This window comes from Clinocottus analis, unplaced genomic scaffold, assembly GCF_023055335.1.
Source record: "Clinocottus analis isolate CAN_PGR_092001 unplaced genomic scaffold, fCliAna1.0.p SCAF_17, whole genome shotgun sequence".
Lineage (NCBI taxonomy): Eukaryota > Metazoa > Chordata > Actinopteri > Perciformes > Cottidae > Clinocottus > Clinocottus analis.
In genome coordinates, this window is record NW_027175898.1 from 13,249,962 (window position 1) to 13,270,961 (window position 21,000).

At 42.9% G+C, this 21,000-nt stretch overlaps 2 protein-coding genes across 18 annotated transcripts; one reads left to right on the forward strand and one right to left on the reverse strand.

The window, feature by feature from the left end:
- The first annotated feature begins 484 nt into the window (after positions 1-484).
- LOC137787391 (probable carboxypeptidase X1) lies at positions 485-10,022 on the forward strand. The gene is made up of 13 exons (XM_068579770.1): positions 485-854; positions 1,960-2,069; positions 3,151-3,290; positions 3,421-3,505; positions 4,380-4,530; positions 4,623-4,708; positions 5,535-5,658; positions 6,427-6,623; positions 6,963-7,142; positions 7,674-7,968; positions 8,304-8,443; positions 8,563-8,665; positions 9,044-10,022. Exons 1-13 carry the CDS (start codon positions 485-487, stop codon positions 9,388-9,390), a joined length of 2,328 nt encoding a protein of 775 aa, XP_068435871.1. The 3' UTR covers positions 9,391-10,022.
- wdr32 (WD repeat domain 32) lies at positions 1,401-19,278 on the reverse strand. Of its 17 annotated transcripts, none has more exons than XM_068579784.1 (11): positions 18,623-19,278; positions 17,606-17,719; positions 17,259-17,456; positions 16,218-16,420; positions 15,353-15,433; positions 15,098-15,243; positions 10,877-14,318; positions 10,307-10,363; positions 10,109-10,174; positions 8,324-8,453; positions 3,297-8,014 (listed from the first exon to the last, which is right to left on the reverse strand). In XM_068579784.1, the coding sequence occupies exons 1-7, from the start codon at positions 19,081-19,083 to the stop codon at positions 13,947-13,949; spliced, it is 1,575 nt and encodes a 524-aa protein (XP_068435885.1). In that variant the 5' UTR covers positions 19,084-19,278; the 3' UTR covers positions 3,297-8,014; positions 8,324-8,453; positions 10,109-10,174; positions 10,307-10,363; positions 10,877-13,946. The 17 variants fall into 17 exon arrangements, with proteins under 17 accessions (XP_068435890.1, XP_068435889.1, XP_068435885.1 ...); XM_068579787.1 differs by having other exon boundaries at positions 10,109-10,209; XM_068579779.1 differs by having other exon boundaries at positions 10,280-10,363.
- Positions 19,279-21,000: the final 1,722 nt, after the last annotated feature.

Genomic DNA, 21,000 nt, shown 5'->3' on the forward strand with positions numbered 1-21,000 from the left:
AGTGAACTGAGTGAACGCTGTTAAAGTGGAACAGATTTTCGGTCTTATTTATCTGAATTTGCTAAATAAGTTATCAAATAAATGTAGTGGATTAAAACATTGTGTAAAATGACAGTTATTGAAAATACTCAAGTAAGGTACAAAGTAAACTTGTACTTTGGTACAGTATTTCAGTAATAAATATACGTTCCACCATCCTGTCATGAGAGAAAAAGAGAAGATGAAACAGATGTGGTGTAAATTGTGCAGAAATGTAAACCTTTAATATCACACTTTTTTTTGCAAAAGTTAAGATTTTGACGTGGCATTTGAATTAATGGGTCACTGATGTACAAATAACTCACTTATTTGTATTCAAACAGCAATCAAAATGAAATGTTTTTTGAATCTCATTTTTCCCCCCGGGACTTCAGTTGGAATTTAGTGAGGGAGGGGAGGTGGGACTGAGGAGGTGGGACTGAGGAGGTGGGACTGAGGAGGAGGGATGTGGATGGAGGTCTGGCTCTCTATCATCTCCACTCCACCCCTTCCCTCGCTCACTCTGCAGCAGCAAACAAAGAAGGAAATGGAAAAGTCATTGTGCATGCTGGCTGCAGTGATTTTTCTTAGTGGATTTTCAGACGCAGCTCTGAGAAGCGATTCAACAACCAAGAACAGTCCATTCTTTAACAACACAAGCACAGGGAAGTCTGTCACTGTGCAGCCGCAGGACCACGACACAGACCGACCGGCTCCAACAGCAGCGAGGACAAAGTTGTCCACCGCCGCTGTCAGAGACAAACAGCTGGACACCAAAAACATCAGTGAAGAAGCAGAAGATGACAGAAAGACAGAAAATAAGAGAACACAGCCGGGTAGGACAAAACATTTACTTGGTTTGACTTTTGTCATGAAGCTTTGAGAAGCCGGAGACACTTCAAGCTGATTAAAACCAATTATTAATGTTAAGTGTACTTGATGAATGATGCCTTCAGGGACCCACTGAGCTCCTGATTAGCTTTTCTAAACCTGTGAAACGATAAATCCAGTAAAAACATTCTGTAAATGTGGAGGGTTCACTGAGAAACCTCAACACTCATTTTAAATGAGTGAAATAAACATTACTTTAAGTAATTGTGTCACTATAATGTTTCTTTATAAACCATCACCTTTGTTATCAATTATTTTATTATTCAATTAATTGGGTCAATGGTCTATAAAATACCAGAAAAGATATCTATTGCTCACCTATATTGATTACTTATTTCAGCTGTATGGGGGAATAATGAATAAAAATGTCTTTAAATGAGTGAACCTTAACTTTGTTACTGTTACAGTGTACAAAAAATAGAATAAAAAATAGAAGGTTTACTTTTGATTTAAGATGGACAAGGCTGCATAATTATCTACCCTGGAGATAAAATATGTATTATTTGGTTTACAAAAAACTAAATGTATTCTGTTTTCTAACACAAAAGACTCGTCTCCACATGTTAAAGATATCCATCCAGTGCTAATAAAACCAGACATCTTTATTCTGCTCCTCCTCCTTAGATTTTAAAGATGTGGCAGTGAAAACATCCAACTGTTTGATTTTGCCAGTACTCTTAGTGTCGTGATTAATCTGGCGGTTATTGTTTCTTCACAAAGCCATGAAATGCTCTGCAGCTGTAGCTTTGCTGGACTTTTGACTTCACTCCCTTTTGGCCCCTGAAGCCTCTCAACTTTGTCTCAAATTACAGTCAAACCCCTCCACGGAGTCGCTTATCTGCAGTTTCCTCTGCAGAGGGCCTCCAGGCTTCCCCTGAACTGAACCGGGATGATTAAAAATATTCCACATAACAACCTCTAATTACTTTAGATGTGTGTTTTCTTACTCAGAGGAACCACGGGGAGAGTTTCTTTAACCCGTCAGCAGTCAAGTTTCTTGAAAGCACAGACACAAACCCACAGAGGACTTGATCATCCCTCTCCTTCCAGACTGCCCCCCTCTCGGCATGGAGTCCCTGCGGGTCGACGACAGCCAGATCCGGGCTTCTTCCTACCAGCGGAGGGGTCTGGGTCCTCATAGGGGGCGGCTGAACATCCAGGTGGGTCGAGATCTGGATCAAACACAAAGTACAATGAGCTGCTTCTTGTGGAAGTTTAAAGACATAATGGGAAACAGGAACTCAACGGGGGGAGTGGTGGTTCCAGAAGTAGAAGTATCACTTCACTTGATTATACTGAGGCTTTTGAGGGACTTTTGTCTTGTCAGGAAAGATCCTGCTGAGGTTTATAAGATGATCTGAAATACATATTTAGCTATGAAAACCATTCAGGGCTGCAGTTTAGGACTATTTTCATCAACTTTATCATTTAATTGAGTTCCAATAGATTAGCAGAACCTTTTTTTAAACTTCCCGAATCCCAAAATGATATCTTCAAATTATTTGTTTTGGCAAAATATCATTTCAAAACCCTCAAATATTCAATTTAAAACGAAAGAAAAGGAACCCATTTGGCTTTTTTGCTTGAACAAGAAGAAGAGTCTGGAGCCTCATCGCAGCTCTCTGAGGCTGACACAGACACAAAGGTGCTACGCGCTGCGGGCTAACATCTGTTAATTTCCACTGAACACAAAGTACAGCAGAGTTTGAAGATCAATGGTATTAAACTCCATCCTCTGGGGCCGTGAATATCTGTGCAAGATGTCATCACAATCCTTCCAATATAAGATATTTCAGTCCGGACCAAAGAGGTGAAGGTACAATTTAAAGTAAGTAGTAGTGGTTAGAATGTACAAATAAACACAACATATGATGTTCTTACTCATTTACTATTATCATGTTATATTTAAAGAGCATATTTCAGCTGCATTTTGCCTCTTAACCTTTTTTATTTTACATTGCTTTTATTGGCTTGTAAAATTCATAAAATAACTGGATCTGAAGTGAAGAGCAAGGACTCTGGTTGAGTTTCTTTGGAAAAACTAATAATCTCTCAAATACAGATCTCCACCCCTCCCCCCCTCATATTCTGCAGGCTGAAAGCAATTATTTTACAATCAGGGCCAACACTGAAATATTATGCAACGCCACACATCGAGGCAGAGCCGAGCGTTTAATGGATTCTACAGTTGACAAAAAAAACAACAAAAAAAAGGAACCTTGGTGTAACGTGTGTTTTCAGTCTGGCATCGCAGACGGCGACCAGTACGACGGAGCCTGGTGTGCACAGTATAAGGACCGGCACCAGTGGCTGGAGGTGGACGCCATCGAGCTCACCCTGTTCACCGGAGTCATCCTGCAGGGCCGAAACTCCATCTGGAGGTCAGGTATCAGGGTTGAACAGGTTTTGTTATTAAAAACTGCTGCTAAAAAGACACACGCTAAAGTCCAAGGTTATTTCTCTGCAATTAAAGTCTGCATATTAAAATGCATCTCCCGGTCTTTGTTACAGTTGGGACTGGGTCCACAGCTACAAAGTCCTGCTGAGCAACGACTCCGTGAGCTGGAAAACCTGCATGAATGGGACAGAAGAAGCGGTATGAACATATTCTTTTGTGTTCTCTGACATATGGGAATGTATCGACCGTGACCAGAGGACCTCACACTGATGGAAAACAGATTTCCAAGAGTTTGTGCCAAAGTGACTGCGCCGACTGAGAGGAAACAAACAGAGTGGAGCAAGAAACTGAAACTAGTAGTTGGCATTATAACAATATAACAGTATATAAATTAGAAATACTTTTTTTCTCATACGTCAGCTGCCAAAGGGAGCTTCCACCGCACAAATATAAATGTGTTTCCAAACTAAAACAGTGACGAAAGCTGCAACATGCAGATGGAAACACTAAGAAATGTACGGTTTGATCCAAACCTGCAAGTTGTTTGCAGTTTGTTTAAACATCTGATCATTTTTGGCCATACTTTTTTTTTGGTCATACGTTTTTTTTTGGTCATACTTTTTTTTTTTCTTATCCAGAAGCTTGAGATTAATAGAAAACTAATTTATGGTTATTTCTTCTGCCATGAGGTTATGTTCTCAGTCCTGTTTCTTCGAGCAGATTCCAGTCGGACGTGAGTGGAAGTTTGTTCAAGTGTTACCAAACAGCAGAAGTTCAAACACTTTCTATCTTTTATGAGCTACTAAAGTACAAACTTAAACTTTTGACCTGGATCACCAACGTCATTAGGATTCATCCTCTGGGGTCCACAAGTATCGGAACCAAATTGCACTGCTATTGTCCAGTAGTAGTAATAGTACTGGACTGATTATTATACTGTAATAGTACAATACTGTATTGCTATCACTACTATTACTGTACTACGTCCAATACTAGGAGTGTTATTTATTAAAATAACCACAATAAAATGTTCAAAGCTGTGTGATGAAGTGAGACACCTTGAACTGTGCAGGTGTTTGAAGGAAACCAGAACCCAGAGATCCCGGTGCTCGGCCTCCTTCCTGTTCCCACCGTCGCCCGATTCATCCGCATCAACCCTCAGACCTGGTACGTCAACGGCACCGTGTGCCTCAGGGCTGAGATACTCGGCTGTCGAGTCGACGGTAGGCTGCAGGACAAAGCTCCACAGTACGTTCTGTCCATTGCCTTCAGAAGGCTGTCTTCCAGGAAGTAAACATATCCTCTTTCCTCAAAGATCCAAAGGTCTACTACTCAGAGCAGGAAGAAAGACCAGAAGACGCTCTGGACTTCAGACAGCACAACTACATGGAGATGAGAAAGGTTGGAGTGTGACGAACAGGCCACACAAGCATGATGAGTAACTTTGGTTTCCCCTCAAGCTAATGCCAAAGTTTTTACTCAGGCTCTTAACAGTTTGCAAATTTCCTCCCCGTCCAGATTTAACCGTGTGATGACTTTTCGTCAAACTTAGTACATTTACTCCGGTACAAATTTGAGGTACTTCTACTTTGAGTCTTTTCTATTCCATCACTCTTTGTACTTTTACTTCACATTTCAGTGGGAGTTATTGTACATTTAATCAGCTTTAATCACTTTACAAATTGAGATTTCTTTTGCAAACAAAACAACTTCAACCAAACAAATCAATGGATCTATAAAGAAGGAAAAAATTCAGTAAGTTCATCCTTAAAAATAAATGATATAAAATGAAATGTTAATAGTTCAAAATGAGCTCCACCTCAACCAACGACAGTAAGATCCTGATTGTACATTAATGCAATAATAAGTCTGTATTGAGTACTTTTAATTCTTTAAGTACTTTTTCCTGATTATAATTGCACATTTCTATATATTAACAGTGTGTAGCATTTAAAAAGTGACATATTTTCAGTATTGAACATAATATTAATATGGAGTTTTCTTTAGTTTATAATCTCCTGAAGAATCATGTTTTCGACATCGTTCTCCAACACGTTTGGCACGGGTACGCACATCTTCAGCACAAAATGCTGCATGATCCCGCTCTCTGCAGTTTTAAGCAACATCTCCAGTGCATTTACGCGTAACAGCACGGCTACAGCGTGAGTACGCTGACTTCAGTACAGGGTCTGAATCTTTCCTCCACCGCTGTTCTTAACCCCTGAAGCTCATGAAGTCTGTGACGGAGAAGTGTCCGGACATCACCCGCATCTACACCATCGGGAAGAGCTACATGGGCCTCAAACTGTACGTCATGGAGATCTCAGATAACCCGGGCAAACATGAGTTAGGTAAGAGTGCTTCGACTCTTCTTCTTCGAGTTAAAACCTTAAAAGTCTTCCGTTTCTGGACCAGAGTTCACGATGTTTCTCTGGTTACTCAGGGGCCCAGTTCAACATCCTCCGGTGTTTATACAGACTTCTTTTCTGTAGCAGCAGCACACAGGGAGGCCTGGGTGTCTTATAGAGAAGGCCTCCCTCACATAAACAAACTGATAGCCATTTGAAATCGGAGACGGCTCTCTCTCCACCAAACAAGAAAGATTTTCTTTGTGATGTTGTTTTTTGATGCAGGGGTTTTGCAGCCACTCTACATCTGCCAAAAAGCTTAAATGAGTTCAGCGAGGGCAGCTTTTCTTTCTTCTCAGGGAACACATTTCAAAACTGAGTAAATAATGTGAATTTGGGTTGTATTATCGACAACGGTCGATTCAGTGGTTTCGTGTTTAATCTGGTGCCAAATCCAAGAGGAATACTGGCTTTTTATTTTTTTGTTTTATTTTTGTGGAGCTGTATGAAGTTCAGATTTTGGTTCTGAGCGTTAGGAATGTCTGCCATCAAGTCTGGCCAATCCATGTATGATTATTGGCAAAGTGTGGGGCAAAGTGCTGCCTAATACAAACAAGATGTGTTCCTGATGTGGCTCTGAGCTTTAACTTTGACCTGCTGAATAAAATCGAAATGTTTAGTGTGACTCAAGTTGATGTTGGGCCTCGATAAATCCCTCCACATGTCCTTGTTTGGCCAGTGAATCGACTCCCTTTCTTTCCCTCTTGGCAGGGGAGCCTGAGTTTCGCTACGTGGCCGGGATGCACGGGAATGAGGCTCTGGGCCGAGAGCTCGTCCTCAACCTCATGCAGTACTTGTGCAGAGAATACAAGAAGGGCAACCAGCGCATCGTCCGGCTGGTGACCGAGACTCGGATCCACCTCCTGCCCTCCATGAACCCTGATGGATACGAAGAGGCTTATGAGAAGGTGGGTCAAGTCGAAGGGCTTTCGTGCAGGATTAACAGACATGTTTTCAGTTTTCCCAAGATGTTTTCAAAAGGAAAGAGGCCAGATCTGCTTCTTTAGTATTTCCTGTCCTGGCTGCAGGTTGGGTTTGGTCATTCAGAGATGGTGGATAATAAGATTGGTATCAGAGTCACTGATTAGCCGGATGGAGGCACAGACAGCCATAAGGAGGAGAGGGAAGGGCAGCTAAAAATTGTACAGAAGAGAGACTTCCTGTTTACCAGGAAGTTTAAGTCCCTATGAAAAAATAGTGATGGAATAATAGTATGAATGTCCCCGTTTCTGACTGATCTGCTGCAGGGCTCTGAACTGGCCGGCTGGGCGGAAGGACGATACAACTTTGAAGGCATCGACCTTAATCACAACTTCCCCGACCTGAACAACATCATGTGGGACACCCAAGAGATGGCGGCGGATAAATCTAAAGTCCCCAACCACTACATCCCCATGCCAGAGTATTATACTAAAGAAGACGCCATGGTAAGGACATGTGGTGCAGGGCAGAGGAGAGGAATACCCAAAAAGAAAAGTTACACTGCGCAACATGCCCACATTTTTTTACCTTAACTTGACAAAAAAACATACAAAACACTAATGTTTTACCCACACATGGACTGTGATTGGCTACCGGCCACCAGCCAATCACACGAGAGGAGGAGGAACTAGAGCCTGAGGAGCAACACATTTTATCAGTTACTCCTTTAACTATAGGCAATGTAACAGGAAACAATAATGCAACAATCAATGAGGCATAGGATGTGAAACATCCACCAATGTGGCGCCATCTGGTGGTATTATTAAGAACAACTACAGCGTAGCAGATAGCGTTACAGGCCTGAAAAGAGACGAAAATCACCTAAACTTAACTTTTGGGTATAAATCAAGGAAGAGGACTTCAGAAACATAAGATGGATCAAACATTTTTTATATATTTAGCGTCTGCGTACATCTTCCCCACACTGCAGTGTCTAAAAAGTGACATCACAAATCAAGATTGTCCATCCCTCCCAGGTTGCACCGGTGACGCGAGCCGTCATCAACTGGATGCAGGACATCCCCTTCGTGCTCAGTGCGAACCTGCACGGGGGAGAACTGGTGGTCACGTACCCTTACGACTGCACCCGGGACTGGAGCCCCCAGGAGGACACCCCCACGGCCGACAACGCTTTCTTCCGCTGGCTGGCCACCGTCTACGCCTCGACTAACCTGGTGATGTCCAACCCCAACCGCCGCATCTGCCACTACGAGGACTTCCAGGCACACAACAACATCATCAACGGAGGAGCCTGGCACACCGTCCCCGGCAGTGAGTCCCTTCTTTGGACGAATTCATTTAACTATCCACTATCCGTCTGGTAACGAGGGAATAGTTGGACAGAGAGTGTATTATTTTGTCTAAAAAAAAAAAAATCAGGAGTAAATTGTGAAGGTCAGTTATATTTTGACATTTTTGTCTGTGAATGTTACATTTACTGGAACAATTTAGTAAATATTAAATTGTTTGTTTGTATTTTTATCTCACTTGCTCACCTGAAAAAAAGCAGTCAGCCTTTTTTCATTAATAAAAATAATACACTTAATTGTTAATATTCTCAAACTGTTTTTCAAACATTTCTTGGTGCGCGTGCATCTTTTCTGCAGGTATGAATGACTTCAGTTACCTGCACACCAACTGCTTCGAGGTGACGGTGGAGTTGTCCTGTGATAAGTTCCCTCATGTCAGCGAGCTTCCCATCGAGTGGGACAACAACAAGGAGTCTCTGCTGGTTTACATGGAGCAGGTCAGTTAGTCTGCGCAAAGAAAATGATATCAGCTGCAGCAGCTTTCAAATCCAGCAGTTATTTCCGCCTTAATCTTCTCTTTGGAGCCTCACAAACGCAGCGTTTCCTCTTCCCCCAGGTCCACAGAGGCATCAAGGGTGTGGTCAGGGACAAGCTGACCAAACAGGGAATAGCAGACGCTGTCGTCAGGGTGGAGGACCACGAGCACGACATACGATCAGGTAAGACTCTCAATTTCATATTTTAAATTAAAATAAAGTGACTACAACTGTTTTTTTAGGTGGAAATCTCAACTGCAAGGCGATCACTGGGCAACAAAATGTACATTGACTGCAAGGAAATACTAACAGAACTATTAATGTAAAAACAAAGTGTTGGTTTATTTCGTCTTGTGAATAATTGGCCAAATTTCCTTGACATTGGGATGACAAAAAGGTTGGGAACCACTGCTATAGTGGGGCTCTTGGGCTTTCAGGCGGTCTTGGACATGTAGGAAGTCACTAACTTGCATTTATCAACTTTTAGACACACCACATTTACATTTTGGCTGTGGAGAAGGTCAATAAATCTATATTTTTGTCTAATTTGAACTTCCTCAGCTACTGACGGGGACTACTGGCGTCTACTGAACCCGGGCGACTACAAGGTGATGGTCTGGGCCCAGGGTTACTACCCGTCCATGCGACGGTGCCACGTCGGAATGGAGCCGCACGCCACCATCTGTGACTTCGCCTTGGCCAAAACGCCCATTCAGAAGCTGCTTGAGATCCGGGCTAAAGGAGGAAAGATCCCCCAGGACCTGCAGCTGCGTCTTCGCGCCCTCAGGCTTCGCAAGCTTCGCGCCACCACCAAGGTCCTCAACCAGCGCAGGGAGAGTCTGCGGGCGAGGAAAGCCCGGTCCTCCGGCGCCCGGAGAGCCCGAGGGAGAGGCGGGGAGAGGCGCTGAAGAGGCCTCGCAGAGGAGCTGGATTATAGGTTCAGGAAGTTCAGTTTAAACAGAGAATACTCTCTGGGAATAGTGACGTGTTCCTACTAGAGAGGATGCCATTAAAAGGGTCAGTTCACCAAATTCACGATTATGCACAGCCTTAGATATATAAATATCTGCCTCTGAGATTTTGTATTTGTTCATCACAACTTTTAATATTAAAGAGAAACACAGCAACGTATTTAGGTAGGTGTACTGACCCTTTAAGGCAGATTAAATTACAGTCACACAAACTCTTAAAGACATTGACAGCATCTTTAAAAAAGCTGATTTTATACAACAAGAAAAAAGACAAACTGAATAACTTGTAAAAAAAAAAAAAAAGGTACAGAATGGTTTTGAAGGGTTATGGACATCTTCACGTTTATAGGCAGCCATGATTGAATGTTAAAGTTCCAATTCACTTGTTTTTTGTAGATGTTTTATTCAACATCATAGCTGATGATGCTGTGACTGTGTTTGTTGACGACTGAGTGTGAGTGTCAGCTGGTCTGATATGTGACATCTTTTTTTGTTCTAACAGTGCGTCTGTTTATGTTTGTTCGACTGCAGTCCAGCAGGACCATAAAATGTCAAATAAATATCACTTATTTGTCTTAATCTATATTCTAGCGTCTAACTCTGAACCAAGGGTGAAGAACAGTAGAAGAAGCTGCAAGAAGAGAGGTTTCCAAACCTGATTTTGACTTAGTTGGGAACCGCTGGTCGAGTTTGACTGCCACCTGGTGGTCGATTCTCAACACTTCATGCGTGGAGATTTAACATGGAACAGAAATACTGGACTCAAACACCAAACAGTCAGCAGTGCAAAAGAATCTAACCTTTTTATTTCAGTGATATTAAGTACCATTTTAGTATCATTGTTGGGAATTACTTGCTTGTGTTTCGACGTTTCAGGAGAACAACGGTACGAACTCCAGCCCTCCTCCAGCTGTGGCCAGTTTAGTGCACAGGTAACAGAAATACTGACAACATTCAGTTAATCACACAACAGAATACAGGTTAAAACCCAGAACAAGACTGAAAAAAAAGAAAAATTTCATTAAAAGAATGAACCCGGTTTTAGTTGCTATACCTGAAGCGAAAATGGCAGATAAGACACTTCTCTCCAAAGAGCTTGTGATTTCAGTGAAATAAAAGCAGCATTGAAACAGCACGGACGACCCTTTAACCTTCAGCTCAGCCAATTTAATATAGAAAGTTCTTGAATTGACTGAACTGAAAGTAAAATGAACTCCTCCATTCGTTAAATACACACATTTTAACAGCAGTTAAACTGAGGTACAAAGTGTTAAAAGCGTCCCTCCTCGTCACAAACAGGACGTGTTGTGAGCTGAGAATTATGGACATTAGTTTCTTCTACATTGAATTCAGAGCGATTTTTTTTTTAATACTTCAAATGGAAATAAATTTCTAAATGAATAAAGTATTTTTAACATCTTACCCGTTCTGGCAGCGGGATAGACGAGAAGCTTGATGGCAACGGTTGCTATAACGTTAGCTACGTGAAGCTAGCAGCCGGTTAGCTTAGCTTAGCGCTGTTTGACTGTGACAAAACCTCCTCAACACACGGTCAGCTCGCCAATTAACACACGTTTCATCCCGACAAAAGACTAAAATCTAAAAACAACAAATCGCCGTTTATAGGGGTTATAACCGGGACTATATATTATGTTTCGTTTGGTTAACAAGGTAACCAGTTGAGCCTGGTCCATAGCATCCCCCTTAAAATGGCTGATTTTTAATTTAACACTTTGATAACGGCAAAACTAACGATATACATAATATGTTTCATAGTGAGCGTACGAGGTGTTGGCAGGCGTATTCTATCTTCGGCGTTTCCCCTGTTCTCCGTCTTTTTACATCGTTAGCTAACTGCTAAAGTCAAGCAAACCGGCTGCGAGCTGCAGCGTTATAATCAAGTTCAACCCGCTCATCCAACTTCCTGCAAGAATGAGAATAAGCTTATGTCCCAAAATATTCAAAAAACTACTTTACAATTCAAGCTTTTGTCAAACACTATTTTTTTTATTTTATGAAATCCATAATCGCAGATGTTCACCTTTAATTCTCAGCTCACACAATTACACTACAGAGGAAAAAGCACTGCCTCGTCCAAGCAAAACATATTTTGGCATCTGACAGTTCCACACAGAGCGTCACCCTGGCATAAATAAGAAAGGTGAATCTTCATAAAGGCTTGTATGCATAGTAGTATGTAACGCTAATGTCTATTTTTTTTCTTTACGTAATATCTATTCTGCAGTCAGTCTGTATGCACTGCAACCAGTCGACAGTACGGTGTAACATCCATGCGTGTGCTCGTCTCTTACAGCAGCTATACTACACTGGTTGGAAACATGAAAACGCAACAATTGCCGATACTTGTCAAAGCAAATTCATTCGGCCCTCAGAGAGGAAAACACATCTGATTTATGACCTTTATGACAACACTAAAAATGAGAAACTGGATGTGATGCAAAGGAAAGGGAATGAGGGTGGAGGGGGGCCGGCGAGGGAGCAAACACTGATGTGGGTCAACACTCAAAAACCAACACAAAATTAAGTCCAATGTGTCTTTGCAACACTTCATCCTATTAAGGTTAAACAAACAATGCTGACGCAACCTCTGCTGACAGAAAGTTGTTGGTGAAAAAGTCAGCGAGCCGTTAGATTAAAGGATGAGGCTGGAAATATTCTACATTTTACTGATAGTCAATAAATCTCATGAAAAGACCCAAAACACCCAAATATATGTCTGCTAGGCTAAATACTGATATCTGATTCCTTTGTGCCATAGAGCTCCCTTCATTTCTATGGACATGGTCATTGTCGTTTTTATATTAATCCCATATACTCCATCCTACCGCCGTGAACACCCACAAGAACCATAATTGTGTATTACTCCACAGCGGAAAGTAGTCCCCAACGACTACACAATTTCCTCCTGTTTGAGTAATGTTCGCTTCAGTAGCCAGCACGATCAGCTTAAATGTTTTTAAAAGGTTCAGTAATTTCCTACGTATTCTTTTTCCAAAGGGCTTCAGACGGAGCGCCACATAAAAGGTAGGGAGGTCTCGGGATACAGACTACAGTGCAGAATAATGCCAGCCTCATCTTTAAGGGAAGAAATGTGTCATTGCAAAAAAAAAAAAGGAAAATCTTGCCAATCGCATTTTGCACAGAAAGTGGCTCTGGAAAATGTCGAGGTGGGATACTTTGAAAGCGGAGACAATGACAGCAGCTGGACTTTGCTATTGTCCAGACGGCATAAAGTTTACATTCACAGGCTTAGAATAAAAACACACAAATGTTGAAAGGGAAATGAGAAGAGATTCCAATGAGGCGAGATCTAAACAATGGCAAAAAAAGGGGATAGTGAAGAATCAAATGAACACCGTGAACAAGGGCCGAGATTAATGCGTCAATAAAACCACTAAAAACCGAAACCACAAAAGACCATGAAGGCAGAAAACAGGGTGGGTACGGAAAACCAAAGAGAACAGGCGGGTCAAGGCATTGATGATGAGGTCCTTGAAGTCGGGAGGGTGGGGTGGGGGGGTCAAAGTTCAGATTGTATGAGCAGAGAAGCAGCACCTGTGAAGAAGGCATGAGCAGAGCGGAGCGAGAAGATCAGCGCAGACGACAGACACGAGCGCCTGTTTCTTGTTCGTCTCATCGATCGGGTTTGTTTGCATCCTTAGTGTTTCTGTCCCGAGACGGCAACATCTGGATGTGTCGAGTCTCAAAATAAATCTACTGTTACAGACCAAAATCGATCTTTAGTATGAAAAAGAGCCACAGTTTTTTGTTTTTTTTTACTTCCAACACGCTTCTCAGTCTGGATGGGAGGTTTTCAAAGCCCCAAATGCCCTTTTGTCATTTGAAGTTCAGGGTCAGAGTTTGAATCCACTCCTGCAGCCTAGTCAAGGCTGACGTCTTCTTCGTTTGTTTTGATTTTCCTTTCAGGTGTCGGCCGACAGCTCCGTCCCAAACAGTCTGTTTCACAGCCGCAGTCTGTTTCACAGCAGCAGACCCGGGTTTGGAAGTGCTTAAAAATATATATATATATTTATTTTTTTAATCCTTTTTTTGAATACCAGATGGGTGGAGTTTTCTGAACAGATTGTCTGGCAGAGGGTCCAGAGAAATCACTAAAATTCCAGTTACACCACGTGTCAAGACTATTTGAAATACCTGCGTGCAGTGAATCCCACCCAGCTGGTCCACTCGAGCACTTTAAAACAAATGCTAGGAAATGTTTTTCAGGGTTTCTAAAGATGCAGATTAATTAAAAATCTTAAATTACTTTGATATAATTTATAACAAAGGATAGCGGGGAGGCCCTATTACTCTGTATGGGCAGCGGATTTATGCATCCATTAGATGCTTGGATCTTGTAATCATAGAAAAGTGGTTGTACGAACAGCATTCTGGGACATTTCTGCAGGAACCCCCAATGAGCACTTCTTCACCCAGGTCTGCGGCGCGTTGTTCTCCGACAGCGGCGGCGGCTAAAACTTGGGCTGGTAAAGGGCGACGCGTCCACTGAGGCAGCCGGAGGCCAGCTGGCAGTGCGTCGGGGAGAACTTGGTGGTGAGCACCACGTCGCTGTGCGAGTAGATGGAGCGGACCTCCTTGAGGCAGCTGGTCTGGACGGGCACGCAGTCAATCAGCTCGCCGCAGTTCTCGTCGAAGGCCAGCAGGCGGACGCCGTAGCCGTACGGGGAGCAGATGAGCCGTCCGTCCGGGCTGAAACACAACTCTTTGATGTAGCCCCGGCCCACGTTGGCCTCCTCGATGTAGTGGGTGAGGCGGAGGGAGCAGCGGGGGGAGACCAGCGGGCGGGTGGGCGCGCCCTCCTGGAACTCATACACGCACGTCCACTGCAGAGAGAAGACGCATGTTTGGTGAAGGTGAGGTCGAGGTCAAACAATGGAGACTATTAATCACGTTGGTGTCGTCACTGCAAAGAGACTCAGCGACAGCAACCAGCTATTAGTGGCTTTCTGCTTGGGACGAGACAACAAATTCACACAATAACACAACAGCAGCGCTGCACTGAAAGCAAACAGTAGGTCAATTGTGTTGAAAAAAACGGTCTGGTCTCATGTCTTCTTTTTTTTATAATTAATTTGTTACATCGAATCGGTCTCTCACTTAAGGGCTTCAACACACAGACGGTGGGGATCGAACTGACAACCTTCTGGTTGAAGTTCAACCCGCTGTATAGAATATATAAACATAGAATTTAATTGATCAGCCCTGACGTCACCCGTTACGTGTACATCCCGATAATAACTTCTTACAAGGAGTGTCAAGAAAATGATCATGTCGGAACTTTATTTTGTGTTTATGTGAGGTATTTAAAAAAAAAAGTATTGTACCAAAACTCACAACACAACAAATGTCAAAGACTACAATATTCCGTTTAAAAAGAAATCACACTTACATAATATATATATTTTAGTGCAACATGATATTTGGAAATTCCAAGTGATGATGATGTCATGACGTTAGCATTATCATTGATGCATAAGAGGCATCTATCTTTGCTTTCAGATCTATAAAACATGAAGGCGATGACATGCATTGAGGCGATTTAATAAATCAAGCCAGGGATCACATCTTTAGAAAGAGGTCGGAGGCAATGAGTGCTTCTCACCTCCTGGTCGTCCATGTTGCTGGAGCAGCGGATGAGCGTGGCCCAGCCCTTCGGATGGAGCTGCAGGGAGGTGATGCAGTTCCCTCGGTCTCTCTCTCCGGGGATCTCCGGAGTCAAGACCTCCAGGCTGTTTCTCGGAGAAAGACCTGCGAGATGAAAGTTTTAGTGGTACATTCGCAGTCTCCGTCTTTATTACTTTAGCGGAGCCTCGGGTGACATCTATTATTCAGTTTCACGCCGTAGTTTTTCTCTGACCTTCTCGAGGAGGGTGGATCTTGCTGGAGTCATTTCCATGACGAGGAGTTCCAGCCGACCTGGACGCCGACGAGCCCCCATCTACAGAATCACAACAGGGGGAGAAATGAGTTTCTTTTATCTGGAATCAACAGAAATATTCACTTTAAATCACCCATTGAGACGATAATATCGACAGATGCCCGTGGTAAGGTACCAGGGAAGCCAAGAGTGATCTTAAAACAGCTTAATTCATTTGTGCAGTATTTTGGTCCCCGTTGGAATAAAATGTGTTCATTTGCAGTTGATCCCGTTTGGAATTGTGCTTTCAAATCCACATGAAAACTTTGCAGTTTTGTCATAGGTTGGTCATTGAGTTTTGTGGGGAAACGATCATCGAAACAAATGTGACTCTTTTTAACTCAGCCGTCAAGCAGAGGATCGAGCACAAAAGAAACACAAAGATCCAGCTCAGTGTTTGACGCAACACGACCTCCAAAAGTTACTAATTTACAGGCAAAAATCGGCGAGTCAGCAAAACTGATAGCACTCCTCCTCCTAAAGCCACGCACCCAAAACTATTATTATGAACGTAAAAAAATATGAACATGGCTGTTAAGCTAGCAGCTTATGAAAGACTCCAGCGGCACAGGCAGGATTCGAACATTCAAGCCCAATTAAATGAATGGATCAGCTTATTTCACCGACCCTAACTTTAAGTCATAATCAACTAATAAACTAATTAAACAATTCTTTAAGTAACCAAAGATATTACGAAGAAAAAGAGAAATCTGAGGGGTTTTTTTTGTTGAGAGAAGAGGTTGAATCTGAGATAAATAAATATGTGACATGTGGGCAGAATGTTTTGTGTCTCAAAGTGTCTGACCTGAGCTGAGGGGCGTCCGTCGCGCTCGCAGCATGCGGTAGCTGCCCACCTCGAGGGACTGGGTGAGGTCCAGGTCGTGGAGGATGAGCAGATACCCCGACGACGTGGAGATGAGCATCTTGGAACAGTCGGGCGTCAGACGCATCCTCATCAGGTAACGGGTGTGGAAGAACTTTTTGTGCGGGCAGCCGTCTTCTGTAAACCTGCAGGGGGGGAAAAGGACAATTACAGAAGGCAGAACAGGCGGTTTGATGGCTTAAATAATTAAGTGTGAATCTGGTTAAAGGGCTTCAAAGACAAACACGGTGAAGCTGCTCGTCTAGAGTTACAGAAACTCTTCATGTTTGAGTCGTTCTTCAGTAGAAAAACTAGGTTGAGTTATCGCCAAAATAACTCTACGCTATTTACGCTACATTTAAAGTTCTGGGGATGCAGTTATTATTTGATAGAGGGAGCTGTTCAAAGGCCAGTGATGTATTGGTTGAGCATGGTATCATGACTGTGATACAAATATATACATATATTTTATATAATATTTTCCCACATTTCCTCATATGAATGCATTGACAAAAAAAACTTGATCTGCCAAAAACTCACTTAGGGCACCTGATTGATCAGAATTGATTAATCATTCATGTCACTTCTAACAAAAATACAAATTTAAATTAGTTTCAGCTTCTGAAATTTGAGGTTTTGCAGCCTTTTATTCTAAATCAATTGATATTTAACATATTAGGGTTTTGGACTGTTCATTGGATGAAAACGTCAACATTGTCTCTAGGAACCTGAAATCTTCGAGACTCTCCAATTATGTGATTAATCAAGAGAAAGAATAAATTCGTAATGAACATAATAACTTTTTGCAGTTGTAATTACAACCTTAACAAGGTGAATAAGACACATATGTACATCTCATCACGTGGTAGAGCGAAGGTGACTCCTGTTTAAGGTTTGACCAATTTGCTGCTGCATAAAAAAAAGGGATTTTCTAATATAAACTCTGCGAGTACAAACTTTGACGCTGGCACCAACCGCACGCACCTGTTGGTGTCCCACGTGATGACGTTGCCGTCGAAGCCGGACGTGACGAGGAGACGAGTGTTGGTGTCATACTCGATGTTCTTCACCCAGCTGGCGTGGCCGTGCAGCGAGCAAACCTTCGAATTCAGCTTACGGAGATCCCACAATGCAATGGTGGTGTCGTCGGAGCAGGTGGCAAACAAACGATTGTCCAAAAACCTGCGGGGCCACAGACAGTCCGGGGAATATTGTGATTAAGCATTCCCTGACAAGGAGCCTTTTATCTGACATATTCAAGGGATCGCGTCCCCTCCACGGTGAAACTTCACACACCCTCCACTGGAGGATTTACAATTTGAGAAATGCACCTTATGTTGTTGACGCAGTCCTCGTGGGCCTCCGTCAGGGTTTTGATGTGTCTGGACGAGATGGGATCAAACAGCAGGACTTCGGTCTGTTCGCAGGCCACAGTCAGCACAGACCTGAAGGCACGAATCAGAGAGACGCTCGTTAACATACAGGAAGAGGAAAAAGAGCTGCGTTATCATGCTTTTAAACACATAAAACACAGACAACTTGAAACTCAAACCCAAGATATATTATGTACAAAGCACATGACGCACTCGAAGAGATAATTGCAGTGAAATATATTGTGGAAGTATTAATAGGGGGGGCATTCTAGTGTATATGTGTGCATGAAGAAGGGGAAAACAATATTTATTGTGACAGCGATGCAGCAAATAAACATCTCGAGAGAAAGTGCAATTAAAAGAAAAATAACTATTAGTCATAATAATAGTTGTGATAATGTGAATAAAAAAGGACCCAAGTAAAACTCAAGAGACCGATCAGGTTCTGTGTGTTTTTATCTTCTGCAAAAACAGAAGCATTGGTTTCCCACATTGTGCAGGACGTGCATGTGTTTTGTCCCGCTGTCACAATCAGCCCACAAACAAAACAGAGCCAGACTGGACAGCTTGACCTGGTTTCACTGCAGGATTTACTTCCTACGTGGAGGCTTAAACCATGCGTTTGTCATCACTTGAGTTCACTGTGAGTGGCTTCTGCAGGACTCTCCAGGTTTTGTTTTGAGAAAAGTTCAAACTGTCCTATTTTTGACTAGCAGTTTAGAACTTAATCTTTAAAAATGTTTTCAACATGAACATCACAACCAATGGGCTTTCCCACACATGTGGTCCTTTGGTTTTCAAGTGTCCATAGAGATGAGGATGGATTTGATGATGCAATTCAAGCACTTTCCAGACAATGCCTCCCCATTAAGTGCACTGTTTAACATTTCAAAGATGTTTCAGAATAGTGAAAACCCTGTGAACATGCTCTCCGGGTGAAAGGCCTAAAATACAGAGGCCAAAGTGTTGTCTTACCCATCCGGGGAGTACTCCAGGTTGAACACCGCTCCGTGCGTCTGAGTGCTCAGGTTGACAGACTCCGAAGCCGGATTCATTGAGCAGTATAAACTAGTCATTGTCCTGAAGTTGTCCCTAGCCGGGTCCACAAACACCCCCCGCCGTATAGTCCTGCTCTGCAGCCAGGAAAACACGCTGTTCCCCCTGCGGATGTCCGTGCCGGAGGAGCCCTCGCCGCTCCCCGTCTGCGGCGCGGCGGGCGGTTCGCAGCGGGGCTCTCGCCCCTCAGACGCCGGGGACCTCGCTCTGCGCTCCGGCCTAATCCCGCCGCTTCCCGGCGGAGAGGGAGAAACCCTCGGGGCGATTTCATCTTCCACGTCCGAGTCGTCGATGTCGGGGTCCTCCTCTTTGTCGCCGCTGTTGGGCCTGTCCTGCGACTCGTCTGCGTCCTCGCTGTCGCTCTGGTGCTCCGAGCTCATTGTAGCTTCTCCGGCGTCCACACAGCCGTTTGTGTCTCGGGGCGCAGCTTCTCCGGCGAAACAAAGCGGACCGACTCCGGTCACCTCGCGAGCATTAAAACCGTATCTTCCTCCACCCGTTTATGACGCCATGGCGGTGGGTTTTTTCGCCGCATAGGTTCCGTTCAAGTTGTATTTTGTCGGGGTTGGCAACTGCGCGCGTCAACACAAACACGGGTTGCTTAAATGTGACCGGAAGCGGACAGGTTCGCCCTTCAAAATAAAACTTCAAATTATTTGTTTTTCTGCGTGTGCGTGTTAAATGAAAATAAAACACATTTGGATTATTACTTATTTAATTTAAAACGTGTTTTTGTTTATTTATTGCTGTTTATGCTCGTCGAACTATGTACCAACAAATAATTTGTCATTAATAAATATTTTACGCTGAAGCGTTTGGGCGGAAGTTACATGTTATTATTATAACTAACTTGACAATTTCTCTCCTCACCAAAACAAACGCAAAAATCAAAGGAAAATACGTATTTCCGCTTCCTTGTCCACTTTCAGGTGCATTCGTAGGTTGGTTGCTGCCACCTGTTGGAGGAAAACTATTCTTTTGCGTGTTACTTTATTTCCATGATGGACAACAGCTAAATTATATGTAATGTACTGGTCTCTATCTTAGGAGGTTGTATCTTATTTTTTATAACAATATCAATGTTGTGAGAACCACAACAACGTGATTAATTATAAATAACGAAAGACAATTTACCTCAACAACTTCCACTTACCAGTCTTAAGATTGGTTATTGTGTGACGCAGCTGAGCTTCTCAGTTTTTAATCCAGCAAGGCACATATTGAATTTATGCGCCTATTTTTTAAAGACTGTTATCACTAACTTTATCCACAGAGGAGATAAAATGTATCAGGTGGCTTAGTCACTCTGCTAAAGAATGTACTGTGGGTTTTCATGTAATTATTTATTTAAACTAACAAAAAAGTAGATTCTCTTGTGCATTATACCAAATCAAAGTATTTTTTTAATTCAAGTTGCAGTGTACTTAGTGCAACCTTCATAACCTATTATTATAATATTCAACATCTCATTAAAACCACAACAACATTTATCTATTTTATGTATTCATCCTTTTTTTTTAACTAGAAATGTTTCTTTCAGATAAAATATTTAATCTTGCCAGGGAGTTCAAAATCGGAAGTAAGATGAAAAAGTACAGGATATATAAAATCACTAGAAACATGAAAGAGGTTGTTTGTCTTGATTGCATGTGTTTCACTTGGCACCAGCAGAAAATGATGACAGGCACCTTTGACTATTCAAATGACAGTTGACGTGCCAGGACAGATCCTTGGCAGTTCATCCTACAGATATGTAGGATGAACTGCCAAGATGTTGCTGCTTGCAGGCGCCTTTACATGAACGAGAGAAAATTACAGTTTGTGTTATGGGAGCGTGTTAATGTTTGCATGCCTCGGCATCCCTGCTGTTTCTCTCTCTCTCTCTCTCTCTCTCTCTCTCTCTCTCTCTCTCTCTCTCTCTCTCTCTCTCTCTCTCTCTCTCTCTCTCTCTCTCTCTCAGTGTGTGTGTGTGTGTGCGTGCGTGCGCGTAAAAGTGTGCCCTTTCGAGTTAATTGCGCGGCTTCCACTGCCAACTGCGCTGCGAGTGCGTTGCGGGGAAGAAAATAACAATTGTAATCAACTTAATTAGCCAAAGCGAATGTGTTTACTTTTAATTGTTACGAATTACGGGGGACAAGGCGCGTTTTTTTCTTTTTTACCTGGATGGCGCAGGTGGCGAGACGCGCAGAGAGCAAATGAGGCAGCGACCGGCTGCTGGGACGCACGTTCACATACTTTTGCGCACGCGTAACACATGCATTCACACGCACGCGCGCATACGTACACGCTGTCCTCCA

What these genes read in the sequence shown, in the direction of transcription:
- LOC137787391 (XM_068579770.1), top strand. Translation starts at nt 485, where the DNA reads ATGTGGATGGAGGTCTGGCTCTCTATCATCTCCACTCCACCCCTTCCC. An exon ending in GGCCGAAACTCCATCTGGAG is followed by an intron (nt 3,291 to 3,420) that starts GTCAGGTATCAG and finishes TCTTTGTTACAG; the next exon opens with TTGGGACTGGGTCCACAGCT. An exon ending in CTGGCACACCGTCCCCGGCA is followed by an intron (nt 7,969 to 8,303) that starts GTGAGTCCCTTC and finishes TCTTTTCTGCAG; the next exon opens with GTATGAATGACTTCAGTTAC.
- wdr32 (XM_068579789.1), bottom strand. Translation starts at nt 19,083, where the DNA reads ATGAGCTCGGAGCACCAGAGCGACAGCGAGGACGCAGACGAGTCGCAG. An exon ending in ATCACGTGGGACACCAACAG is followed by an intron (nt 16,421 to 17,258) that starts GTGCGTGCGGTT and finishes CCCCCCCTGCAG; the next exon opens with GTTTACAGAAGACGGCTGCC. An exon ending in GATCCACCCTCCTCGAGAAG is followed by an intron (nt 15,244 to 15,352) that starts GTCAGAGAAAAA and finishes TTCATCTCGCAG; the next exon opens with GTCTTTCTCCGAGAAACAGC.